This window comes from Periophthalmus magnuspinnatus, chromosome 14 (assembly GCF_009829125.3).
Source record: "Periophthalmus magnuspinnatus isolate fPerMag1 chromosome 14, fPerMag1.2.pri, whole genome shotgun sequence".
NCBI lineage: Eukaryota > Metazoa > Chordata > Actinopteri > Gobiiformes > Gobiidae > Periophthalmus > Periophthalmus magnuspinnatus.
The window spans coordinates 8,904,646-8,929,516 of NC_047139.1; the positions used below are offsets into that span (position 1 = coordinate 8,904,646).

Sequence of the window (24,871 nt, forward strand, 5' to 3'; positions counted from 1 at the left end):
AGATTAAACCAAACCAGTTTAAACCAAGTCTACATAAGGTCTACATTTGAACTAAACCACGTCAAATCCAGAATGAAAAAAAAAAAAAAAAAAAGCAGATCTAAACATGGTTATAACATTAATCAGAACTATTCTCTGACCAGGTCTCAGGACTAAACCAAATCAATTCACGACTAGAAAAGATACCAGGGTTAAACCAGATCTAAACCAGGACAACGCGATGATCCTCAGTATTTCCACACTGCTGTGTTTGGACCATTCTCCCTAAACCCTCTCACGCCCTCTACAGCCTGCTCCTTGAGCATGTGCCTTTGAATCGCAGGTTTAAAATCCCTCTGTTTCTCTGCTCTATTTTGGGTTTTGCTTTTCTTGGCGGCTGCTCAGACCTGGGGCGGACTCCGGGGTCTTTTTCCCAAGCGATCTCTGGTAGGACTCCAGGGAGCGACTGAAAAACACACTTCACATGCTCTGGCCACTTCCTCTACTCTGCTCAGCTGGATAATCCCCTCTGTCTACACCTCACTGTTGACTTAAAAGACAGGAATTAGGCTTTAAATGTCCTATAGACTATATAATACATGTAATAATCAGTTTTAATAAGATCTAAACATCTGGGTATTTCATAATGTATAAAACAAGTAAAGATAATTTAACCCTGAGCATGTGAAAACTCCAAGAATGCCAGCAGAGGGTGTATGGGGGCTGAAGTGAGAAGTGAGTCATCTAAATAAGGCTAATAACACTAACTGCTAACTTCAAAGTGGACATGCATCTTGTGTGAAATGGATTTACAGTCCAGAAAAACACCACTCAATGACACACATGGTGGAACTGAGTGAGTCACAAACAAACTCAAACGTTCATGAATGAAACAAAAAATCTACAAGGAGAAAGAAACAAAACATGACTAAGTAACAGTTGTTGCAGGATTAGGCTATGGGTGGTTTCCTCTCTCAGCCAGGATATGTTCTCAATCAACAATACCAATGCAGCAAGAAATAATTCCAAACCTAACTTTTCCTGTACATCTCACTAAAAGTTAAAATCCCGGAACACAATGGGGCACTCTGTATTTCAAGTGGCACATTACATGTAATCTAGAAGCTTTAAAAGGCTTTATTCGGCTTATTCCCATGGGATTAAAGATCTAATTTATATACATGCAAAAAATAAATACATTAAATATTTTAAGATGTCCCATTGTTTCATTCATGGAGAACAGCCCTTACAGATATGGGATAATGTTACTCAGGAAAAGTGTTGGACTAAACAATATTGTACAGTAACATAATTATGATGAAAATATAACGCCATGATGAGTTTTGTTTGGGGTGACAGAAGAACTCACTCAAACTTCATTCACAACAGGACAAATGAACAGAAAAGTGTGCTTGGGGAGCCACCTAGCGGAGGGATAGGGAGTTACATGTAATACTCAGTAGTTCAATATAAATGATTGTAGGCTAAGAATTGGATTCATTTGAAGTTGGTAAGTTTATAAAATGTATTAGAAAACCTGTACAGTCGTGATAGACAGGTCTTACTGAACCCTTTTAATGTCAATATCGGTAAGCATAAAGACTATATTTGAGTTGGTAGGGCCAGTTTTCCTTAAGGCTTTGTCTTTGTTTACTGTAGTCTTTGGAAAATTGTCAGGTGATTATCTTTTTCTCGTGTAGCCTATAGTATGAATGCAGCAACAAACAATAAATTTACGTTTTACAATGTGTCTATGGAAATGCCTATGTCAACTATCGCTCTCTTTTTAACCCCCACAGGCTTGTGTTGTGTGTTCTTCTGTTTATAGTACACAAACACACTTTACTTTGAACTTCGCACGCGCGCAGGCCGCATCAGTGCGTGCTCGTGACGTAGAGGAAGACGTTTCCGTGGTAACAGGGGCCGGGTCCTTTCACCGCAGCGGCCACTTCACCTCCGGAGCTCCGGGACTCGGCTCAGTGACTGTCCTGGACGTGGTACATCTGCGCCGGTGAGCCGTACAGGCACTGGGCGACACCTTTTGGAGGCGGCGGGCCCGCGCGAAGCACAGAGATGCTCAATATGTGGAAAGTCCGGGAGCTAGTGGACAAAGCGTGAGTACCGCGAAGGAGCAGGTGCTGCCCTGCTAACCGCTAAGTGGCTGCTCCGCTAACCGGTTAGCCGGGCTCCTATGGGCTCCTGTGGCTTATAGGGCTTTAGCAGGCTTTAGCCGGGCAGCATCAGCAGCTTTTAACGCTGACGGGGAGAGGATACGTCACGACCATTGCCCTCTGATGTTAGCTTAACTGGCTACTGGCCAGGTTCCTCCTGCTTCAGCCGCCATGAATAACTGTTAACATGATGAGTTTCATCATAGCATGCTGTAATAGGATTGTTTTGTGTGATGTAGAAAAAAAACAGAAATAAAAACATAAGTCCACTCTGTAGAATAGTTAGCCTGTTTCATTAGCATGGCTAAGTCAGGTCTGGGATGTGAACCATTCTTGTCTGTGTAGTAGTGTAGTAGACCCACGCCCGCCCCGCTGCAGGGATGCTCCTTCACTCACGCAGACTCTCTCTCTGTTATGTCCCCTGTGGACGCGTCTGTGCCCTGGACACATAACAAATAACGTTTAAATTCCTGCTCACACAAGACCACCGTCCAGAGAACTGCCCACAGCCCCCTGAGAGGCCCGCACAGGGCTAGCAGCAGCAGGGCAGTGATGCTCGACTGTGGCCTAATTATACAGCTACAAGCCAGTGTCGTGTGGTGTACATTATAGTCCAACAGCTTGGCTTCTCCCTCACCCCATTTCTCAGCAATATTTTAACACCAGTATTTTAGCCACATGATACTGTTAACTGTTAAAATATTGAATTGATAAGGTGAGGTTGTTTTACAATAATGGTTGCTTCGGGTCAATCATGTTTGGCATGAAACCAACAAAAGTGGATGTCATAGAATCCCATTTGTAAATATTGTTTGAATCCGAATCATGACTGAGGTATTTACAGAAGCAGCCCTCTTATGGGAATATGTGGCAGCAAGAAAGAGGAAAAGAAATATCCGTGATTTTTCATGGACATAACATCTATTTCTAACTATAATAGTTAAGGGAATTGATATTTAAGTGGGGCGCTGTGGACATCATTGATTTTAGTCCAAGTGCTTCATCATCACAGAGGAGTATGTGATGTTTTGTATTAGTCAGTCCTGGAACACTTAAAAGAGTTGTTATCTTCTCAGAGTTGAGCCGAGGAGAGGGGCAGCTGCATGAGAATAAAGCACTAATGAAAACAGCGGAGGCACTAGATAAGACAAGAGTAACACAGACAGAGTTACTTGGATGATTAAAGGGCCTATATTACGCTGTTTTCTTATCCATGTTATAATGTTGTTTCCTCATCAAAAACATACCTGGACTTTTGTTTTGTTTTATTCCCACATGCTTAACACACAAACTCTACATATTTAGGTTGAATTCTTCTCTCCAAAAAAAACCTCTGTTCCGCCTCGTGATGTTATGTGGTAATACAGGAAGTGCTCCACTGTGTTTTTAAACTCCATACATCTTCACTAGAATCATTTGCTTAATTTCAGGCCTGGAATTGCCAATCTCTACTGAACTGAAGGTAAAAGGTAACTTTTACCTTTAACTTGAAACTGTTAACTTGAAAACCACTACTACTACTACTACTACTACTACTACTACTACTACTACAACACATCACAGGGTGGAACAGGGCATTTTGAGCTTTTGTGATGTAGACAGACTAATAATAAAGTGTTACTCAAATGTGTGAACTCAACTGTAGGTATGTTTTGAAGAGGTAACAGCATGGCTTAACATGGCTTAACGTTCAAAAGAAGCCATTTTGTGTTAAATGGATTCTTAAAGAAGAATAAAGTGAAATGTGCAAGCGTTTTTTGATGCAACTGAAAATCACATGAACAGGAAGTTGATTTTGTATTGTAGTTTACTGTATGTCATCATGTCAGTTGTATCTAAGGCAATAACTTCAATGTCATGCAGCTCACTGTTTTTACAACTTCGTGTACAGTACTGTGTAAATTGTCTAACAAGGGTAAACAGTGATATTTCTTGCTCTTGTGCTTAACACTACTTATTACTGTGTGCTACTTAAACCTCAACCAAGACATTTCTTGACATTTAGAAGATTTCAGATGGATTGTTAAATATGACCTGAAAATTGTTATCAAAATAATCCCAAAAATATTTAAGATATTAATTTGTAGTTATATAATCCACCCTTAATAATGTTGCAATAACATTTAGCTGTGCATTGGACAGAGTAAAAGATCTTATACCACAAGATCATAGCCCCTAATATCACACAGCTGTTGAGCTTGTGTCTGTGAAAGCCAGCTCACACGAGCCTAAAGCTTTCATTCATTATTCAGTGATTCTCGTGATTGTACATGAGGTTTGTTCTTACATAATGCCATGGTGTCCTCATGAAGTTTTAGGGACCTCTACAAAATGCTCATGTTTTTGAAATGCAAACTTGTATAACCAAAACAACAATTTTGAGATTATTTTAGTATAAAATATTATATCATATTATATCAGTAGCATCTATCCTTAACCTGATTTTCTTGTATAATTTTAAATTGCCAAGATTTTCTTGCCAAAATTTTCTGTTCAAAATTCAAAATCATGAAAGGATTAACATTTTGTTAATTATTTGCGCAGCACTAATGTGGTGATGAACTACTCTGAAATTGAGTCCAAAGTCCGAGAGGCAACCAACGATGACCCCTGGGGACCCTCTGGGCAGCTGATGGGAGAAATAGCAAAGTATGTGGAAATGTAGCCACAGCAATGTTGTAACATCATACAATACAAGTGACAAGTTGTTTTCTGTTTTCTCATGTGGCTCATCTCCACTATTGCAGATCTACCTTTATGTACGAGCAATTTCCAGAAGTCATGAACATGCTCTGGTCACGAATGCTCAAGGACAATAAGAAAAACTGGAGACGAGTTTACAAGGTGATAACTAGTTACTTTGTATTTGGTGATTAGGCACATGTTGTGTATGGCACTGTTAAGACAAAACATTAATTATACTTTAATGCTATATTTACATGTTTATATATCCCCACACTAATTGTATGGGCTGTAATCTCCAGGCTTTGCTGCTGCTGGCCTATTTAATCCGAAATGGGTCAGAGAGAGTTGTAACCAGTTCCAGAGAACACATTTATGACCTACGCTCTCTAGAAAACTACAACTTTATTGGTAAAAGTTGAACAACCCCAAAGCTAAATTAACATTTCACCAGCTGTCACGGCAGCATAAATATAAGTATGTTTATTTGTTTGTGTAGATGAGAATGGCAAAGATCAAGGCATTAACGTGCGGCAAAAGGTAAAGGAGATGGTGGAGTTCATTCAGGACGATGACCGGCTCAGAGAAGAGCGGAAGAAAGCCAAAAAGAATAAAGACAAGTACATAGGCGTGTCATCGGACAGTATGGGTGGAGGAGGCAACAGCTTCAAGAACTGTGAGCTCTTTAGTTTTTTGTTTAGCTGTTCATCTGTTATCCACTCCACACATTTGTGCTCATTTATGAACCAGTGTACACAGACAGTAGAGGCAAAATGTCTTGCCCAAGAGCTCAATGCCAACTTTTGGATTAGTAGGGGAATGTTTGGTATTGCGGCTTATGTGTTGCCCCATATCACAATAAGGTGAACATACTTGATACTTGTTAAGATTAAACTTTTTTTCTGTTTAATGATCATAATGCAAGAGGGACTGATATGTTAAAGAACTGTAGCAATCACAAAATGCTTAAGCACAGTTTGAACACTAATAGAAACCATACTGAATACTTTTGATCTAATTTCTCCTTGTTCATTGGTGTCTCATTCTTTTGTGTGTGTTGCCCCTTACAGCCACTGAGTTGGACCGTACAAAGTGGGACGAGGACTGGGACAAAGGCAAAGGTGGGTTTCCCTTCAGTGAGAAGCTCGGAGAGATCAGTGACAAGATCGGCAGCACCATCGACGACACACTCAACAAATTCAGAAAGAAGGAGAGAGACGACTCTCCAGATAGAATCAGGTACAACCATTGTGATTTTGTTCTCGGCATATTACGGATTACTGAAACATAATGTCTGGTGAACAAAGCTCCTAGTTGCATGTTCTACACAGGCCTGGTGGTTGTAGACAGAAATAGTCTACAAGAAATATGTCAGAACATCTCCAAAACTCCCAGGTCATGGGGGCACTGTCTCTGGTATGCAGTAGTCAAGATCTATTAAGGGGTCCAGTTAGAGTTTTGTTGAGCTCTGCATGGGCATAATGCTGATTTATAGTTTAATAATAATAATACTGCATTGGTGCCTCTAATGCATCATCTCCCTGTTGGCATAGTGACAACGAGGAGGACCGATCTTCAAGAAACGGTCGACAAGACACACTGGAATTTAAAGATGAAGAAGAAACAGTGACCACAAAAAGCATCCAGATCACACAGGCCACAGAGACGACCACGACCACCACACGCAAACGCAGCGGAGGCTCCAGCAACAAGAGTCTGGACCTGGGAGCAGCCGCACACTACACCGGGGATAAGAGCCCAGAGGAGAAGGTACAGGTTAAACATTTACAGGGTAATATACCCTTTAAAAGGCCAACAGGTTAACCCTATAGCGTCGAAGGCTATCGTCACCGACAGAGCGCGGATGCGGACTTTCCAGCAGCGTAACTCCGCAACCAGTTGTGCTCTCAAGTAAATTCAAACGGCGTCTCAAAGCGGAGGCACGGGGCTATTTAAATATTTTTCCGTCAGTTACGGTAATCTGCCTCTGTTGCTCCGCGAAGGTGACGAATGAGAGCGTGGGTGCTGCGGGGATTTTCCCAGTCATTTATTCGATGCGTAAAAGAAAAAATACTGATGGATGTGTAAAAGTAGATGTGTGAAAAAATGCAGTAAATTCTGATACTTCTTTATTATGATTTTTATGGCTAACAAAAATATAAAAGTCCAGGTGACCTATACTGGCCCATAGTGTGCTCAGTCCTTAAAGGGTTAAGTGGAACACAATTGAAAATTGTGAATTGAATTGAGAATTGGGATTTAAAAAAAAAACAAAAAAAACACCCTCTCTTCTATATACCAGAGGTATTAGAAAGCACTGACACAATGTATTTGAAAATACTTTTTTATTTAACAAGGCGTAATATTGTAGGCACAGGTTTAATTACTATGATCCCTCTCTTTCAAGTCTTCAGGCAAACCGTCCTCGAGTAGTGGTCTTGCTGACTTGTTAGAGATCGACCCTTCATCCAAAAGCACCACAGGTAACTGACTGAATGCATACATCCAAGATCCAGAGCTGAAGGGAGAATGCATTTGGTAATCATGTTTGCTCCTTTGTCACAAAGGTGCAAGTCAGGACCTCATTGGTGGCTTTGCAGATTTCTCCTCTCCTGCTGCTTCTGCCAGCCTCCCAACCTCCACAGGTATATGAGGTTTTGTTCAGTAAGTTCATGATGCTGTATTGAATTTGAATTGCCTTTTAAATTAAATGCTCAAGCTTGTGATGGGTTATGTTTTTATAGAGGATTCAGATATCATAAAATAAAGTTATAAAGTCAGATTTTCTTTTTAGCTGCTTCTTCTTCCACTGGAAATGGAGAGTTTGGGGACTGGAGTGCCTTCTCTAACCTCCCCACCTCATCGTGTGGGCCAGCCCAGGCTGTCCCGGACCTGTTTGGCTCCACCACGCCCACCTCCGCTCCACCCTCCAACCCGGTCCCTCCATCAGCCGAGCTCTTTGATCTCATGAGTGGACTCAGCCATGTGGTCCAGACCCCTCATGCCACTCTGAGTGCGTCCCAGAGCCTCACCTTCTCTTTGGGGGGAGCAGCACCGGGAGCTCTGCCCAACATGCCCCTGTCCCGCTCACAGCAGGTACTGTTCATTGTTAACAGGGCATAGTTAACAGGTCAATTGGTTCCATTCACAACATTTTAGAATTCTATGTCTTGATTTAAGATTTAGGGTGAGAGCCTATACTATTTGTGAAAGAAATAACCAAACTGAAAAAGTACTTTGGTGCAATGTTGCTTTTCGCTGACAGAAGATATATTGATGTTTATGAGCAGTAACCCTGTGCTTAATTTGTCTGTCGTGTTTTTCCTACAGAGTTTAGGGAGCATGATGCCGCAGCAGCCCATGGGACAGCAGCAGAAAGTTGGTGGACAAGGAGCTTTGGGTTCAACGTGGTCTGATCCTTCAGTTAACATCAGTCTGGATTTTTTATCAGCTGGTCTCAACCCCAATAAGACCCCACCTACTCTCAACAACATTATACAGCAGCAAGGTATGCTGCCAATGTTATTATTTAGTCTTGATCGCAATCAGGTATCACTTAGGCACACTTAAGGTTTATTTGAAGTACAATATAACAATCTCTTCCAGATTGGCTTATCATCTCAGAGTTGGTGATTTTTTTTATTGTCATACACTTCCTTGAGCCTTCATTTTCCTCAAGCTTGTTCTAACTTTGCTATCTTTAGAAAGCCACAACGCCATTACACTGTAGTGTAGTAATCTGTTTATGTTTCAGTATTGAAAATTAGTAGTAAATAGAACTGAATCTACCGTTTGTTAATCAAGACTTGAAAACTGTATGTTCTTGTCATTAAATAATAAGATAATAAACTACCCTCTATCCTATACATGTGTACAGGTGTACCTCCTGTGAACCTTTTGGCTCAGAACTTTGGAGGACTGAACCTCAGCTCTCCTCCTCATGTGACGCCCATCAGGCCAGCTGCCAACCCCATGATGTCAGGCAACTGTATGAGCTTTGGAATGCCCACCTCTCCACCCATGACAACCGGAATGCCTACGTCTATGACAACTGGAATGCCTGGAACCATGACAACAGGGATGAACACGGGCTCTATGGGGATGCCTGGGATCTCTGTGAACCAAAGCATGATGGGAATGAACATGAACATGAATTTAGGAATGGGCGCTCCAGTGATGATGGGCGTCCCTACAATGGGCCTAACACACTCCATGTCTCCAGCCATGGTCCCACCCAAACAAGATGCCTTTGCTAACTTTGGCAACTTTGGAAAATAAATGTGAATATGTTTTGAGGTGTGAGTGAGTGTATGTGTGTCAGACATGTTTGTTTTTGAGAGTAGACCACTGAACGGTCTATTGTGGGACTTGGAGGTAACCTTGCATGTGACGTTTTTGCTCCATCGGTCAGCTGCACATGTTGTTTGCACTCATGGTTTGTTGGCATGAATTTAGAGATCATGGAAGCAGTTGTCTTGCTGACCAGTTGTCTGTAAAGGTCACCTCTTTGTTTATTGACCATTTTCTAATCTACAGTATAACAAATCAGTATTTGTACCAGGGCTGCACATGAGTGAGGTGGGCTCAAAATGGCTTCACTGCCTTAATTTTACATTGTAATGTGAAACACATATCTTTTCTATTATTCAGCCAAATTCAATTATTATATAAGCCATTTACCCTGGATACATATTACACAGATGCACAGAAATGCAGTGCATTTTTAACAATGTAGAGCCATATGCCTGTCCTCCAGTAGAGGGCATGATAAAGTGTGCAAATACAGAATCTTCAGAGGCTGAGCTGCATAGTAATTTTTTGCCCTGCCTATATTATTTTAATCATTAAAATATTGACATCTCGCTGATTTAAAAATGTGTTCACATACTTAATAAGGTTCGTAGAGAGAAGTGAAGAGGGGAAGATTTAGAATGGCTGTGTATGTGTGAGTGTGAAAACTTGTGAACATGATGTAGTTTTACTGTTACTGTGTGGAAACCGCTGAAGCAGAGCCTGTTGTCTTTTTCCTCAGGCTCTATACTCCAAAAGACCAAATCTTTATTTTGTTACTCTCAGAGGGATGATTCATAGCTATCACTTTATTTTATTAGTTAACTTGTATTATGTTCATAACATAATTGAGTTTATTTTCTTTTGATTGTACTTAATTTTCTCTGTAATTCAGTCTACATTAAATTACAACTTTACCTACTTTTTCATTTTTGTACTTTTTGTAATGATAGTAATGTATAGTTTAGCTATTGTCATGGCAACATATGTGAATTATTAGCATCGGTTTAACTAGTCAACTATAAAATTTTAAAAATTAACAAAACAAAAAAAGAAGCCTGACAGAGAAAATGTACAGTTCAAACCTAGTCCGGGAAAGCTCAGTGGGACCACAGGACCAAGTGAATGCTCAGCAAGCCAGAAGCTGGACCCACATATGGGGACAAGAAGTTCGACATCTGCCCAAAACTTACAGCAAAGCACAGAGGAACATTCAGTACCAGGCAGTGTGGTCAGATCAATTACAGAGCAAAATAATGGCATATTCATGGACATGAAATGTGAAAAATTGAACCAGATAATGAAATATGCAGTAGATGTTGGGTTAAAAAAATAATAATAAAAATGTTAGTTTAAAATAAGCAAAATGTCACCATATAAAAATATAACTGGTATTAAAGTCATGATTGATTGGCATGATTGCCTTATCCATACCTAAATTCTATATGCAACCTATGAAAATATTTATTTGGCAAAATGCATCAATAACAACTACAGTGCTACACTACTATAACATTTGCTGAATTCAATTAAATTCTGTTCATTCAATTAAAATTTAATATTGACATTAAATGGTTAAAACTGCATCCTTTCTTGTTTAAAAGTTGTATTATTTTATATGATATGCCATTATTTGTAGGCTATTTGACAATGGAAATAATTATACTAGCTATTGAGCAAACTAACTTCTCAAGTAAAGTTTACAGAAACCCAATGTCCTTTTACTGGATGCTAAATTAGGATAATGGTTAGAATGAGAATAAATAAATACGAAGAAACGAACTCAAATCTATACATTAAGAACAGCCTGCTGCATTCGTGGACTGAACAAAGGCATCGTGGTGAGTGGACGGAAGAACGCAGAGGACGCTCAATATTGTCCAATCATAAAATGTTTTACTCTGATTGACATGATATCTTAGCCAATAGAAACACAGTAAATAGTTCGGAGGCGTTTCCAGGAAGAGATTCGTTACATGTTGCTGTAATGGCGGACCAGGCAGAGAGCGATACTATTGGATTCAACGACAACAGGTCAGAATAAAGTTTTTAATGGCTCATATTTATTCAGACGGAGTGCATTATCTCGCAAAACAACGCTTCCTCATATCATCTGAATGAGAAGTCTTTTTGATTTCACTGGAAGACAAACGACGCCTTAACTTGTGAACGTAGCCATGCTAGCTAGTTAGCCCACTAGCTCCTCTAGCGTTGTCCAATCGCCCGCCTCAGCATTTCACTCGTGGCACTTGGTAAACATCTGCGATACTCCTGCAAATGTCTCTTCGTTTTCGAATTGCGACCAAATTCTTATATTAAGGATTTATCTGCTTGCATAGCCCCAAAGCTGCAAACCCCCTCCAACACAACGCCGCTATAAGTTCATTTGCAGTCATAACGTGGTTTACAATGCGGTCTGTCACGTTTTTGTTTTGCTGCACCCTTGCACTGCGTTTGCATTGTTTCGTATGACATCCGTTTTTGTTTAGATTTCCCCAAAATATAGTCGCAGCTTTATTTGCAGCTGGCTTATTTTATGACAGTCGGTGGTAGACAGACAACACCCTCTCACCACGACGTGACAAGGACGTACCTTTTGAGGCAGTTTTACATTTTCATTATAGAAATGATTGGATTTCTACTGGTATAAATTATATGTTTATATGGAGTCGAGGATGCAGTTGTTACATATATTTAATTATAGTAATTGTAGGGAAGAATTGTAAGGAAGTTATAATTTATAATCCAATTGCATAACGTGCAATCACCAGTAATGCAAAAGCCACACATGTAACCCACCACAATAACAAATCTGCAGGCAATTTTGGTAGGATTTTTTAGAGCAACTAGTAGCATATTGATTACATTTAATAATCTGTTTTTGTTTTGTTTTTTGTTGGGGTTTTTTCTCCCTTTTAGAAATAGTTTTTGTAATGACAAAATTACATTGATGTTCTTATTTTGCATAACTCCAAAACAACTATTATGATTTTAAATATTTATATTTTTTTCAATATATATCCCTCCTGTATTTGTTATACATGTTCATTGCAAATACATTTGTGAGCTGCAGCGATCATAATACATTCAGCTAATTGATTGCTGACAATTATTTTTTGTTTCCCAAAACAATCAGGATGGCGCAGCAGGTGTCCCGGTTCCGCAGCCCCACTCCTCCTGCTGCTGCCCCAGCTCAGACCCCAGTGTTGCGTGGTCCTCCTCCACTGCTGAGACCTCCACCTCCATTTGGGATGATGCGAGGACCCCCACCACGAGCCCCTTTTACCAGACCTCCCTTTGATCCAAACATGCCCCCCATCCCCCCTCCAGGGGGCTTGCCACCACCTATAACACCTCCACACATACAAGTTAGTGCAACTCATACTTCTTTAAGCTTTCTGTGATTATCTGTTGTAGTGGAGTTTATTTTAGTATACATTTGTTCTGAAATCAGCTGTTTGTTTCTTACAGCAACAGAGGCCTCCATTTCTTCCTCCTCCCATGGGGAATATGCCCCCTCCTCCTGGAATGGTTTTTCCTCCTGGGATGCCCCCTGGACCTTCTAGTGGGAACCCGGGACTCAACCCAAATGAGGAGATTTGGGTAGAGAACAAGACACCAGAGGGAAAGGTACAATGCACTTAACGTTACATAGATTTATACCAGTTAAAACCAAAACACTGGCTGGACATTTTATCCTTAAAAACTGTTAAATGAACAAAAAAAAAGTAGGAATGGGCCACCATAGACACATGGACATATGGTATCATTTATGTATTTTTTTGTATTTATTTATTTGGTCATTACATTCAAATCAAACATTATTCAATTTGTATAAGGTTGTACATAACATGTCTATCATGACTGAAAGGGGTTAGGCTGAAGTAAAAAATACTTATAATGCCTAACCCATTTTAATAATACCACAAGAATTCAAAGAAAAGCAGCATCAGTTCCACAACATATGACTAAATATGTAAACAAAAGAAAAACTACAAACCACGACACTTCACATGAATCATTCCTGAGTCCTGTAATTTTCAAAAAGTAATGTTTTATACCTCTTTTTAAATGCTTTATAATTTATCATCAAGGTTGTTCCACACACTAACCCCTTGAACAGAAATGCAATGACGTTTTTTATTGATTCATTATCATTAATTACATAAAAAGGGTTTTGTGTGTAGCAAGTACTGTTAGTGCTGCAGTTTTGGCTTCTTGCATGAAAATGAGTGTGGGTATTGAGTTGTTGTTGAGGAACTCTGACATTTTGAGATACTGATCACATGAGCACTCTCATTTCTATTTTCATAACTCCTTATTTATCCTTGTGTTTTACAGGCTTATTTCTACAATGCCAGGACCAGAGAGTCGTCCTGGACTAAACCTGAGGGTGTTAAGATTATTCAACAGTCTGAATTGAATCCTCTCCTTGCGGGTGGGGCGGGTGCTGCAGGAGGAGGTGCAGCAGCTGCCCCGGGGACCAGCGCGACTCCAAACGGTGCAAATGGCACCACAGTGCGCACATCCAGCCCCACTCCCGCCCAGACCTCTATCCCCTCCAACACGCTCACCTCCAGCCCAGACTCTACAACTACCGCCTCTTCCCCATCAGTGGCCATCCCAGGTCAGTATGGTCAATGATCACGTATGTATTTATAGAGCACATTCACTGTATACTAGATTTAAAGACTGCAGCAGCATAGAGGCAATGCTGCAAAGTAATAAAGGAAAAAAAGTACTTTTTTTCTTACCTGCTTGACAGTTTTGGTATCACAAGCTCCAGAAGAAGGAATTGTGTTTTAATAACAATGTAATAATGTTTTGTATGAACTGAAAGTATAAGCAGTAATGGCGTTGCACTTACTATCTTGCATTTTTTCATTCCTTGAAGGGGGCATTTTTTTTTTTTTTAATCAAACAATGCAATACAAAAGGTGCAAGAGCCAATCCAATAACCTTATAAATAAACCCAGTGTAAAGCTAAAGCAGTTGTAAGAGCTCCGGGCTTCTGCGTCTGTGCAGGCCATCTTGGAGTTGGAGGTTTTAGATGTCCATCCATGCATGTTTGAGTAATTTTGTGATCTCTCCCGGGACGTATTTGAACCTTCCTTACAGTTAGCTGTAAGATTCTGTGCAATACTCAGTCCACACACCTACATCACCTATGCTTTCACATGACAATTCTCCATAAATATACAATAGCATGATACTAAACTGTACACAGCAACTTCACAAACATGATGCAATGTGCAGTAGCTTCATTAGTAGAATGCACGCTGATTGTGTTGTGACAGTGCTGTGAAGAGAGAGTGAATTTGCATGAGGAGCTTAAGGAGGGGAACTCAGAGCATCAAAACCAAAACTTATTAAACATGTTAATACTTTGTTTTTGGCAAATAAAGCATGAAGATCTAAATATGTTATGTGTTAGGAGTTAATACCCCATAGAAGTAATATACCCCCTTTTTAACTTTAAAGTAAACCTTTCAGATTTTTTAAACTAATTTTCTTCTGTCTTTCAATCACTCGCAGCCCCTGTTGTCACTGAAATGCCGCCTGTTGCCACGGTCACCTCCACTGTTGCCTTGTCTCCGGTCACCGTGGTCACGGTTTCCACGGTGCCATCGCCTGTCACCGCGGTGCAGACTGTGCCTCTGCTACCCACTGCTCTGCCTCACAGCGTGGCCCAGCCCACTGCCGCCATCTCGGCCGCCATCCCAGCCTTCCCTCCGGTTATGGTGCCACCCTTCAGAGTGCCCCTGCCCAGCATGCACATCCCTCTGCCAGGTACACATGACCTATACAGACTTATAATAAGCCCATACAAATAGGTGGAAGAAAGAAATGCAAAAGGAGGTATCTTTAATTTGAAGAAAGGATTGGGTCATTTCCTTAATTGAATATAGTTTGGTGAGTTGTGTTGCTTATTCATGGGTTTCAGCTTCCTGTTTATAGGTGCCTTTTTGAAAACTTTTCATCACTCAAAAGATACAAGATTTAGTTTGAAACTATTAATTGCTATGGATGTTGTACACATTTTTCATCACTCTGAAACCCATAGATAAGTTTAATTGTGCGTAATCCTGCAACATTGTTCTTTGGCAGCCACAAGCCAGTGTGTATTTACAAGGGGATAAAGCGGAGTACAAAGCTATGCTTGGTTAAACATGTTGATCAGATGATTGCTCCCGGTGGTCCCCGAGGAGAAAGAGCACAAACATAATGGGCATTATTTGGACAAACAAAATTAGGTCTCTGTGAGTTACTGTGTGATTTGCGCTGGCTGTGTGTCTGTCTGAGTGGAGCCTGCTCTGTTTACTGGATGCTTGCTTGTCCGTTGTTCTTGCAGGTGTAGCAATGATGCAGATAGTAGGTGCTCCATGTGTTAAGGCTGGCCCCAGCGCCAACGGTAAACCAGCCGCCCGCCTTCAGCTGTAGATGGCATGGTAGTGAATGGTGTCGTCATAGTAACAGTGTATTTGAATCTGAGCCGTGGCATGTGGTGAATGCTCTCAACATGATCATCAGTGTTCAGTGGTTCAGTGCTTCCATCAAAGTTTCTTGTTGCTATTTACCTAATGCTTTATTCTGCATTTGAATGATCACATTTTATCTTTAGGATATTTTTAGGTAAATTATGATAACATTTACTCAAAGGATTTTGTATTGTCAAAGTGGAGAGTAAATCTTTCATATAGTCGTCTATAACTTATGCCTATGACACATTCATACACAAAATGGTCATTTGGTCCATATTAATGGTTAGGGAATATTATTATTTTATTAGTTTGTATTTATTTAAAAAGGGACCTCTACAATTAGAACATAAATGTTGCCATTTGTTGCATTGTACCAGAGTGGTGTATGATTTAAATGGATTTTTGTGTTGCAAACTAGGAATACAAGTAAAACATGCCTTTTAGGGGTGGGAAAAATAATATGTTTTTTTTTTTTTTTTGCGTTGTTGGTTCTACTAAAATGATTCTGAATTGATATAGGTCTGCTAATGATCGGAATTTCAAGTTTAATTGAAGCGTCCCACTGTGCTGGTTTATTTCCCCCTGTCTGTGTCCCGCTCCCGCCCTCTTCTCACTCAGAGCAGCACTGTAGCACACGGCTGCTGCTACCCTGTCGTCAGAGGTCTTCAGTGTGCACACACACAGTGACGAGAATACGTCTCCGTTCAGGATTTGTCTGATGCTTTGTTTTACTCATATTTGTTTTCAGGAAAAGAAAACCCTCATAATCATAATCAAATTGAATTGTGAGACACCCATAGATTCCCACCCCTAATGCCTTCTCATGAGGCTTGTATGTTGTTAATTGTTGTTGCTGTGGCATGGTTGTCATTGCTTCATCTGTGTCTAGTTTTCAACACACACCCAATGCAGAGTGTTTGAAATGTAAAAAATGTTACCAGCTGAGACTCGACCTCTTACAAAATCTCATATTTTAAAATGGAAATGGAGACTATAAGGTGCTCCGGAGTATAAGTCACACCAGCCAAAAAATGCATAATAATGAAGAAAAAAAACATAATTCGCACCGGACTATAAGTCGCATTTTGGGGGGAAATTTATTTTACAAAATCTGAGACTAAGAACTGGCATTTTATCTTTAAAGGCAAGTTATAATAATAAAATGGAAAACAACAGGCTGAATAGCAGTACAGCACGCTGATGATACACATATATATATGTTCATTGAACTACATGAAGCATAGACAGCGACTGAATACATGTCTGGTAAACATAACATAAAAAAACAAGCTAACAAGTTTACTTTCGACCTCACTCCAAATCACTAAATCCATTTAATTCTTCATCCTCAAGCCTAGAGTGCCCTCATGCGGTTGTCAATGTGACAATAACAAAGATGTGAAATTATATACACGGATGTGACTTATATTTCACAAGTCGCTGAATATAGGTCGCACCCTCGGCCAAACTATGAAAAAAGTGTGACTTATTGTCCGTAAAATATTCTTTTACTAGAATACTTGCCATTTCTAGAGATGGATGGAAAATGTTAACAATAAAGCAGATGAATACAACACATGTTTGTTATAAAAAAAAAGACAGCAAAAACATTAAGAAGTCTCGGTTTCACTGTATTTACCATTTGCAGTATATAAAACACATTGGAAAATGGGTGTGAGAAGCTCAAAAGCAGCAAAAATGCACTCCATAGCTCTGACTACACTTTTGACTAATCCAATCTCTCTCTCTTCCCTCTTTTTTGCTCTCTCACTGCTCTTCAGGCATGCTTCCTGGTATGGCTCCTCCGCTGGTCTCCATGATGCACCCTCAGCTGGCCCTCTCCGCAGCCCCTGCGTCCCTCACAGGGGCCTTGCAGCTCCCTGAGTGGACAGAATACAAAACTGCAGACGGAAAAACCTACTACTACAACAACAGGACATTAGAGTCGACCTGGGAGAAACCTCAGGCAGTGCTGGAAAAAGGTTTGTTCAGATCACTGTTATTTTGCACTATGAGGGTAATTTTAAGAAATCCCATAAGTAGCTTGTAGTAGGCCTGTCAAGATTATTACTATATCAACTTATTGTTCAATATGTGATGGAACAACATGTATATATTTTTAGGCTCAATAGTGATCTTCTTTTGGGATTTTTTTTTTCTTATTAATTTGACAAACTACAGCAAATGGGCTTAGTACTACAAAAAATATCTATGACACTTTATTCCACTTTATGTCTACTTTATGACACAATAACCCTAAAGTAGTTTTAATATTTATCGTGATAATTCTCTGTAGCACTGTATAGTACTTAAAAATTTGTTATGACAGACCTAGCTTGTAGTTGATTCCTTTCAGTGAGGACAAAAATTCCTTTGTTTAGCTGAAATTAAAGTTGTTTTTGTATGATTTTTGCCACTTTTTAAAGTTGTTAATTATTTACATTTGTTCTTATTCAAAATTAAGTATACAATTTATGACAGCGTTGGCAAGAGTCACTCTGGCGGTATCATATCTTATTGTAATACACATATTTGCAATTTTTTGTCCTCTAGAAAAAGAAGCTGAAAAACTGGCAATGCGTTTGGCCCAGGAGGAGGCAGAGGCGATGGAGATGGAGGACGAGGAGCAGAAGATGGAGAATGCACTGATGATGAAAGAGGTACTGATTATGAACCATTATAGATTATTATCAGAACAGCTTCATGGCACTCTGACCTAAACACGTAGTCACCATAGAATCACTCTGCCAGGCCTCACAATCTTTAGCTTCATGGTTTAAAATGGCCAGTCGTCAAGAAGCCTTAATGAAAAATTTGGAGTATTTATTAACTTTTACCAAAGCTTTGCAAAAATAGTTTGGTTTGTACATTATGAATAATGTGAACCATCCAACATGCAGTCCTATTCTCTTAAAGCAATACTACAATCTCAACTGAACCTGAGGTCTCATTGACTGTTCACATAAACATATCGCAAAGAGCCATTTGGGTTTATTGCAAAGCATCTGACAACCAAAAAGTTAGATGCTCATGTTGTTTTCAGATAATGGGTAATTTGCTTAAATCAAATATTTTGTAATGATGAGCTATATATTGTGAATTAATAAGTGTTTTTACTTTAGGCTAAAGAAGAGGAGATGACAGAGGAGGAAAAGGCAGCACAGAAAGCCCGACCTGTGGCCACTAACCCGATCCCGGGAACGCCGTGGTGCGTGGTGTGGACCGGAGACGACCGTGTTTTCTTTTATAACCCTACAACGCGCCTCTCCATGTGGGACCGCCCCGAGGAGCTGATTGGACGCGCAGATGTGGACAAACACATTCAAGAGCCACCGCACAAGAAGGGCATGGAGGACAGCAAAAAAAGTATGTAGAATGTATTTTACTATATGTTGTGTTCAGGATTTGGAAATGGCAAACTCGGTAACCTGTGTAGATGACTTATTTTAGAAGAACCACTCAAACAGAAAATCCACACGTTGGCTAGTCACAAACTCACTATATTACACTTGCGGCATGAAGTTGCTGTATTCAACTTTTCTAGTGGAGGTTCCATCTGCATCTTGCTGAAAAATGCCTATAAAGGAGCTTTTTGTTTAAAGATTTTGTTTTTAAACTCTATAAAGAGATTTGTTCTTTGCAGTGTTTTGACTACACTGTTGACCTTAAATCTCTACCACAGGCTTATATTTCGTTTTTAAAGATGCAAAATCGACATTTTAATGTGGCGTTCAGACCAATGGCGTAATAATTGTGTTGGTCGCCTTTGCATTTGAGGACGGTATCCATGATGCGCATCAGAGAAAAATACTTTACACACATCCAGGGCATACGTTGTGGTCTGCGAGTGCCTTTGGATGTTTTGTTTTCCCAGGCTCTTTGTGAACAATGGTAGATCAGGTTGAGAAAGTGGCAGGCATATATTTTACATCTCCAAAGTTGCAATAACTTACCTGACAGACCTATCTCCACACTGATCCTCCTCCAGGCAAGGTCCTTGTTAGCCCAGTCTGGGCTTAATGTCACGTCATACAGATCTGTCAAACGCCAACAATGAGGCAGATTCACACTGACGCTTGAAAACACGCTACAGAAATGCAGGAGGGCTTAGATGTGTATCCACCCCTGCCCCTGACGCAGCATTAGAGCTTTTAATGATATAGTTGTTTCCCAAGCACAATTTTTTAACTATTGATTTGAACTTGCAAAGGTATCAGTAAAGATGAGATGGATATCAGTGTTGCAGCTGATGATCTGGATGAAGAGCCAACCAAAGCCAAAAAGAGAAAGTAAGCCCTTGTTTTTATAAGACACTGTAATACTATATTGTTATAACATTTGATGGTTAATTTGCTGACAGGAAGGAGGACTCCAAGGAGGCGGACTCAGAAAAAGATGCAGCGATGGAGGCAGAGTTGAAAGCTGCCAGAGAGAGAGCAGTAGTGCCCCTAGAGGCTCGGATGACACAGTTCAAAGACATGCTGCTTGAGAGAGGCGTATGGATTTACCTTTTAATGCATCATTAAAATATTTTGGTTTAATAATGCACCTAACTTAATGTCACGTCTTGTATAGGTGTCAGCCTTTTCCACCTGGGACAAAGAGCTCCATAAAATAGTTTTTGACCCTCGCTATCTTCTGCTAAACCCTAAAGAAAGGAAACAGGTTTGAATGTTTATCTTCTGCTCCGTGTCATCACAATTATACTAATCAGTAATGGACGATTGATCAACTATTGGATTTGTAGGTTTTCGACTCGTATGTGAAGACACGAGCCGAGGAGGAAAGAAAGGAAAAGAAAAACAAACTGATGCAGGCCAAGGATGAATTTAGGAAGATGATGGAGGAGTCAAAGCTCACTGCAAGGTACCAGCTAACATTTACAACTAAACCTGAAGGTAATGGCTGTAACATGTGCCAGTGGTTTAAATGAATGTCATCATAATTGAACCTGGTATGCCAATAATCTAATACTGAGGAGGAATGTGATCTTGTAGAGAACCCCTTTTGGGTTTTTGCAAACCAAAATGTATGTTTACATTACACAGGCACAGATTGGTACTGTTTATAATGAAAAGGACACAACGTACATGCACTACAGCTTATACATTATTTAACCTTTTTTCTTCCCAGGACAACATTTAGTGAATTTGCCCTGAAGCACGGCCGGGACTCACGGTTCAAGGCCATTGAAAAGATGAAAGACCGAGAGGCCATCTTTGTTGAGTTTATGACAGCAATGAGGAAGAAGGAGAAGGAGGACTCTAAAAACAGGGGAGAAAGGGTATTTCAATTGTCTCAGTTGATTTATTTTTTTTTTTTTTTTAAATCAGAATTACATGTGAATTTTTTCATTGCATAAAAAAATATTTCAGGTCAAGCAAGACTTCTTTGACCTTTTGAGCGAGCACCACATTGAGGGAAACCAAAGATGGAGTAAAGTGAAGGATAAAATGGAGACAGACCCTCGATATAAAGCTGTGGAAAGTTCAGCCCTGAGAGAGGAGCTCTTCAAACAATACGTAGAAAAACAAGCAAAGGTACACACCCCCACTTTTGACTTTTGGTGATTCATTTGAGTCTGAACTGTGATGTATTCATGAAGTGTAAGCTTGAAAATCCAGTGTTTAAGTTGAAAAAAATAACTTGGGATGGTTATTTGGAAACTTTGTTGAACAGTTAGTGATAGACTATTTAGCTCTAACTTGCTAACCTAGGAATAAGATATATTTCATCATAGTACACGAAGCAGGTCTCAGTGTTTTTCACCTATGAAACAACAAAAGAAGGGCGTTTGTGGGCATTATTAGACTTGACAGTAAGTAGTTTTGAAATGGCCTCATGGTTCAGAAACTGCAAAAGTGATCAGAAGTTTTCTTTGTCTCATATAGAATGTGGACATCGATAAGGAGCGAGAAATGGAACGGCAGGCTCGGATCGAGGCCAGTCTGAGAGAACGCGAGAGAGAAGTCCAAAAAGCCCGATCTGAGCAGACCAAAGAGATAGACCGGGAACGGGAGCAGCACAAAAAGGAGGAGGCCATCCAGAACTTCAAAGCCCTCATGTCCGATATGGTGGGTCTACTGCCGGCTACTCCAATAAAACAAAACCAGAATATATGCAGATAGTAGTAGGTTAAATATAATGCCTTAATACTAAACTAGAGCTTAGAGATTACTTTTTGATGTCAAACACGTTTTACTATGCCTTAATGTATACTGCTACTGAGACTAGTGTCCGAAGTGATTTTTCTTGTGGATCACAGCCAACTTGATATTATGAATGACATATTTTATGACTCAAGATTTAATGACTCGATACCCCTTGTAGAATCTTAGCTTTCTGTTGTAGAGAGCATCAGTTTAAGGTTTTTATTTTATTTATGCTCATTATCTGTTTTTGTGATCCAGGTGCGTTCATCAGATGCAACGTGGTCCGACACTCGGCGTAACCTGAGGAAGGACCACCGCTGGGAGTGTGCGTCACTGCTGGAGCGAGAGGAGAAGGAGAAACTGTTCAATGAGCACGTGGAAGCTCTGGCCAAAAAGAAGAAAACTCAGTTCAGGCAGCTCCTGGACGAGACCAACATGGTGAGGGCACATCACTGTGGCTCAGTGTTCTTGAGTTCTATTTATAATCGCAGATGGACAGCCATTATCCAAACAAAATAAATGTGGTGTTTTGTATATTTACCGCAACCAGTTACTTTAATGAGATCTATAGGCCCTTTTATAACACTATGCCATCCCATCCCATTTATGTTTTGTTTTTTTTGTTTTTTGCTTCAAATTTTCAGATAACACTGACAACCACATGGAAGGAGGTGAAGAAGGTGATCAAGGAAGACCCTCGCTGCATTAAGTTCTCCTCGAGTGACAGAGTAAGACTTTCATTCAAAACTTGTAGAATGTGCCTTGTTACAAGTTAGTGGCAACCGTATTAATGCATATAACCTAAGCTGTTTTGACTTGAATGAGGGCTGTTAACCTGTTGTAATTGCACAGAGAGTAAAGGAGAACTGCAATAAATTGATGACAAAAGAAAAATCAAGCCTCTTCCTCTGTTAGGTTGGCAAACCAACCCAGAAAGCATTAGAGACCAAACCTAGCGTCTCGGGGCTACGAGTCTGTTTGTTCTCTGTGACCTGACGCAGGTTAGTCAGAACGATGTTATGTTTTCAATACAGTCACCAACAACCGCCCTAAACCGGGGTCATTTACCTGTATTAAAGTAAAGTTCAACAGATACTAAGCCAGTATAAGCCAGTGTATGCTATGGGCTTCTATTCTGGCTTTTTTTTTTTTAAATCACTCATGTTTTTGTTGTTTTTTTTCTTTGGCTCATGTTTATTTCTCTTCTCTAGAAAAGGCAGAGGGAATTTGAAGAGTACATCAAAGACAAGTACATTACAGCCAAAGCTGACTTCAGGACACTTTTAAAGGAGACGAAATTCATCACTTACAGGTTTGTCCATGTTTACTATAGTAACCATATGTTTTAGTTGGTATCTATTCACCGTTGTATATTTTTGTAATTGACAATTGTCAACATATTTTCAATAAGATTACAATATTTTAAAATAATACTATTACCATGAGCCCACATGAATTAAATAATCTGTCAATACTGTGAATATTTTATGATTATGATTTAGCTTGATCCAGGCTGTAAAAGGGCAGTGTTTGCATAAAATATTTTGTAAGCTTAATGCTGGTATAACTACTATAGGTTTTATGCCACTATTTTCCACACCTAGATAAACAACTTTGATCAGACAGCAGTTTATGTATTAATGAATAAGCATCTTCTTGTTGCATAGGTCAAGAAAGTTAATCCAGGAGTCTGAGCAGCACCTTAAGGATGTGGAGAAGATCCTTCAGAACGACAAGCGCTACCACGTGCTGGAGTGTGTCCCTGACGAGCGCCGAAAACTCATCATGTTTTATATCGAGGACCTGGACAGACGTGGGCCCCCTCCTCCCCCTACTGCCTCCGAACCCACCAGGCGTCCCACAAAGTGAACACCAGACTGTAGCAGCTTCACGACCAATGTCACGCCCTCTTTCCAGACCTCCCCATTTTTGGCCAGAGCATGACCTGACCTTTTTTCTCCCTGGCCCTTCAGTGTTATCAAAATGGAGGGGTGTTTTGCTTAGAGATGCACCATAGAGATTAACAATGTAAGGTCTCTGTTGCGTCAAGTGTAGTCCTGATTTATCCCCCAGAGCAGTATGGGGCAGTGGTGACCTAAAAAGTGACAATGACCCTTCCCTCCTTAGACATGAGAGGGACACAAGGAAATAAAAGCTGCGATTTGGCAGTGACCTAAGTGTAAAATAGCAGATGTAAATGGATGACAGGATTGCGTTTTGTATGTGAGATTTTGAGTGTTACGTTATTGAATGGATGAGGGTGTGAGTGCAAGGCGTCCTATTGCCTTACTGCTCCACTGGGCCTGTTCTTGTTTCAGACGCTCAGTGCGAATGTTATTAGTTTATTCTCAGTGGTTCTCTCTGATGTTGCAGCTGTTGAACGAAATAAAGGCAACTTCCACTGTTTTTTTCAATACAGACTCTTGTGTCATTCATTCTTTTAGGTCATTTCTTTTGGTAGTATAGTAGTGTGTAATTATAATTGGCTTAATATAATTACCCATTAACCATGCTTGAATGGATGAATATTTTATACCATACCAATTTTTATTGCAGCTGTAGTCTGAGTTTAGGTGTAATGTGTGAACAGAACAATCAGTAGGATAATCAAGATTATGGTAGATATTTTTGTACAATTACGTCAATTTTGTGCAAAGTGATAGTGAAAGCATAGTGCATATACACTGACCCCCCCCTTAATTTTGACATTAAAAGTATGAAAGCTTGCTCAGGGTTAATCAGCAACGTGGCAACTAATGACCACAAGACCTATAACTTAGCTTCAAATCTTACTTTAAACTTTATTAAAACATTTTGCCCAATCTTGCGTGCTTTTTGGACTTAAAACTACTGTGTTATGGATATTAGCTAGCACGTAGCTGGTTAGCCTCCGCGAAGCCTTTGAACTTTTATATCTGAATTTTTCCAAACGCCTATGGGAAAAATTGAAGTTTGCTTCAGGACCTCGAAGTGATCGGTACTGTTGAGCTCCATAAAAAAACAGATGTGTGGTGGGAGATTCCAATTGGTCGAGACGAGCAGAACGTAGGGGTCACGTGATGTTGCCGGACGTAGATTCTCACCGATCGATCACCCGCAGCATCACAGGCTCCAC

At 40.1% G+C, this 24,871-nt stretch overlaps 2 protein-coding genes across 6 annotated transcripts; both read left to right on the forward strand.

The window, feature by feature from the left end:
* The first annotated feature begins 1,874 nt into the window (after positions 1-1,874).
* LOC117381075 (clathrin interactor 1-like) lies at positions 1,875-10,042 on the forward strand. The gene is made up of 12 exons (XM_033977921.2): positions 1,875-2,093; positions 4,695-4,799; positions 4,898-4,994; positions 5,135-5,243; positions 5,332-5,508; positions 5,903-6,071; positions 6,386-6,602; positions 7,240-7,315; positions 7,400-7,477; positions 7,627-7,928; positions 8,163-8,340; positions 8,710-10,042. Exons 1-12 carry the CDS (start codon positions 2,053-2,055, stop codon positions 9,108-9,110), a joined length of 1,950 nt encoding a protein of 649 aa, XP_033833812.1. The 5' UTR covers positions 1,875-2,052; the 3' UTR covers positions 9,111-10,042.
* Positions 10,043-11,066: 1,024 nt separating this feature from the next.
* Positions 11,067-24,170, forward strand: LOC117381074 (transcription elongation regulator 1). Of its 5 annotated transcripts, XR_008648936.1 has the most exons (20): positions 11,067-11,156; positions 12,259-12,490; positions 12,594-12,752; positions 13,464-13,749; positions 14,658-14,912; positions 17,386-17,586; positions 18,158-18,264; positions 18,727-18,970; positions 19,815-19,893; positions 19,965-20,100; positions 20,180-20,269; positions 20,352-20,470; positions 20,738-20,888; positions 20,980-21,144; positions 21,496-21,678; positions 22,015-22,194; positions 22,401-22,484; positions 22,672-22,757; positions 22,968-23,068; positions 23,424-23,446. XR_008648936.1 is itself a non-coding variant. In XM_033977918.2 (19 exons), the coding sequence occupies exons 1-19, from the start codon at positions 11,110-11,112 to the stop codon at positions 23,623-23,625; spliced, it is 3,021 nt and encodes a 1,006-aa protein (XP_033833809.1). In that variant the 5' UTR covers positions 11,067-11,109; the 3' UTR covers positions 23,626-24,170. The 5 variants fall into 5 exon arrangements, 3 of the variants coding, with proteins under 3 accessions (XP_033833809.1, XP_055082418.1, XP_055082417.1); XR_008648937.1 differs by lacking the exon at positions 23,424-23,446 and having other exon boundaries at positions 22,609-22,757; positions 22,968-23,012; XM_033977918.2 differs by lacking the exon at positions 22,672-22,757 and having other exon boundaries at positions 23,424-24,170.
* Positions 24,171-24,871: the final 701 nt, after the last annotated feature.

Bases quoted from the DNA above. Each gene is read 5' to 3' on its own strand.
- LOC117381075 (XM_033977921.2), top strand. From the start codon at position 2,053: ATGCTCAATATGTGGAAAGTCCGGGAGCTAGTGGACAAAGC. The intron at 6,072-6,385 runs GTACAACCATTG...CTGTTGGCATAG, and splicing joins GACTCTCCAGATAGAATCAG to TGACAACGAGGAGGACCGAT. The intron at 7,929-8,162 runs GTACTGTTCATT...TTTTTCCTACAG, and splicing joins CCCTGTCCCGCTCACAGCAG to AGTTTAGGGAGCATGATGCC.
- LOC117381074 (XM_033977918.2), top strand. From the start codon at position 11,110: ATGGCGGACCAGGCAGAGAGCGATACTATTGGATTCAACGACAACAG. The intron at 12,491-12,593 runs GTTAGTGCAACT...TGTTTCTTACAG, and splicing joins TAACACCTCCACACATACAA to CAACAGAGGCCTCCATTTCT. The intron at 20,889-20,979 runs GTATTTCAATTG...AAAATATTTCAG, and splicing joins CTAAAAACAGGGGAGAAAGG to GTCAAGCAAGACTTCTTTGA.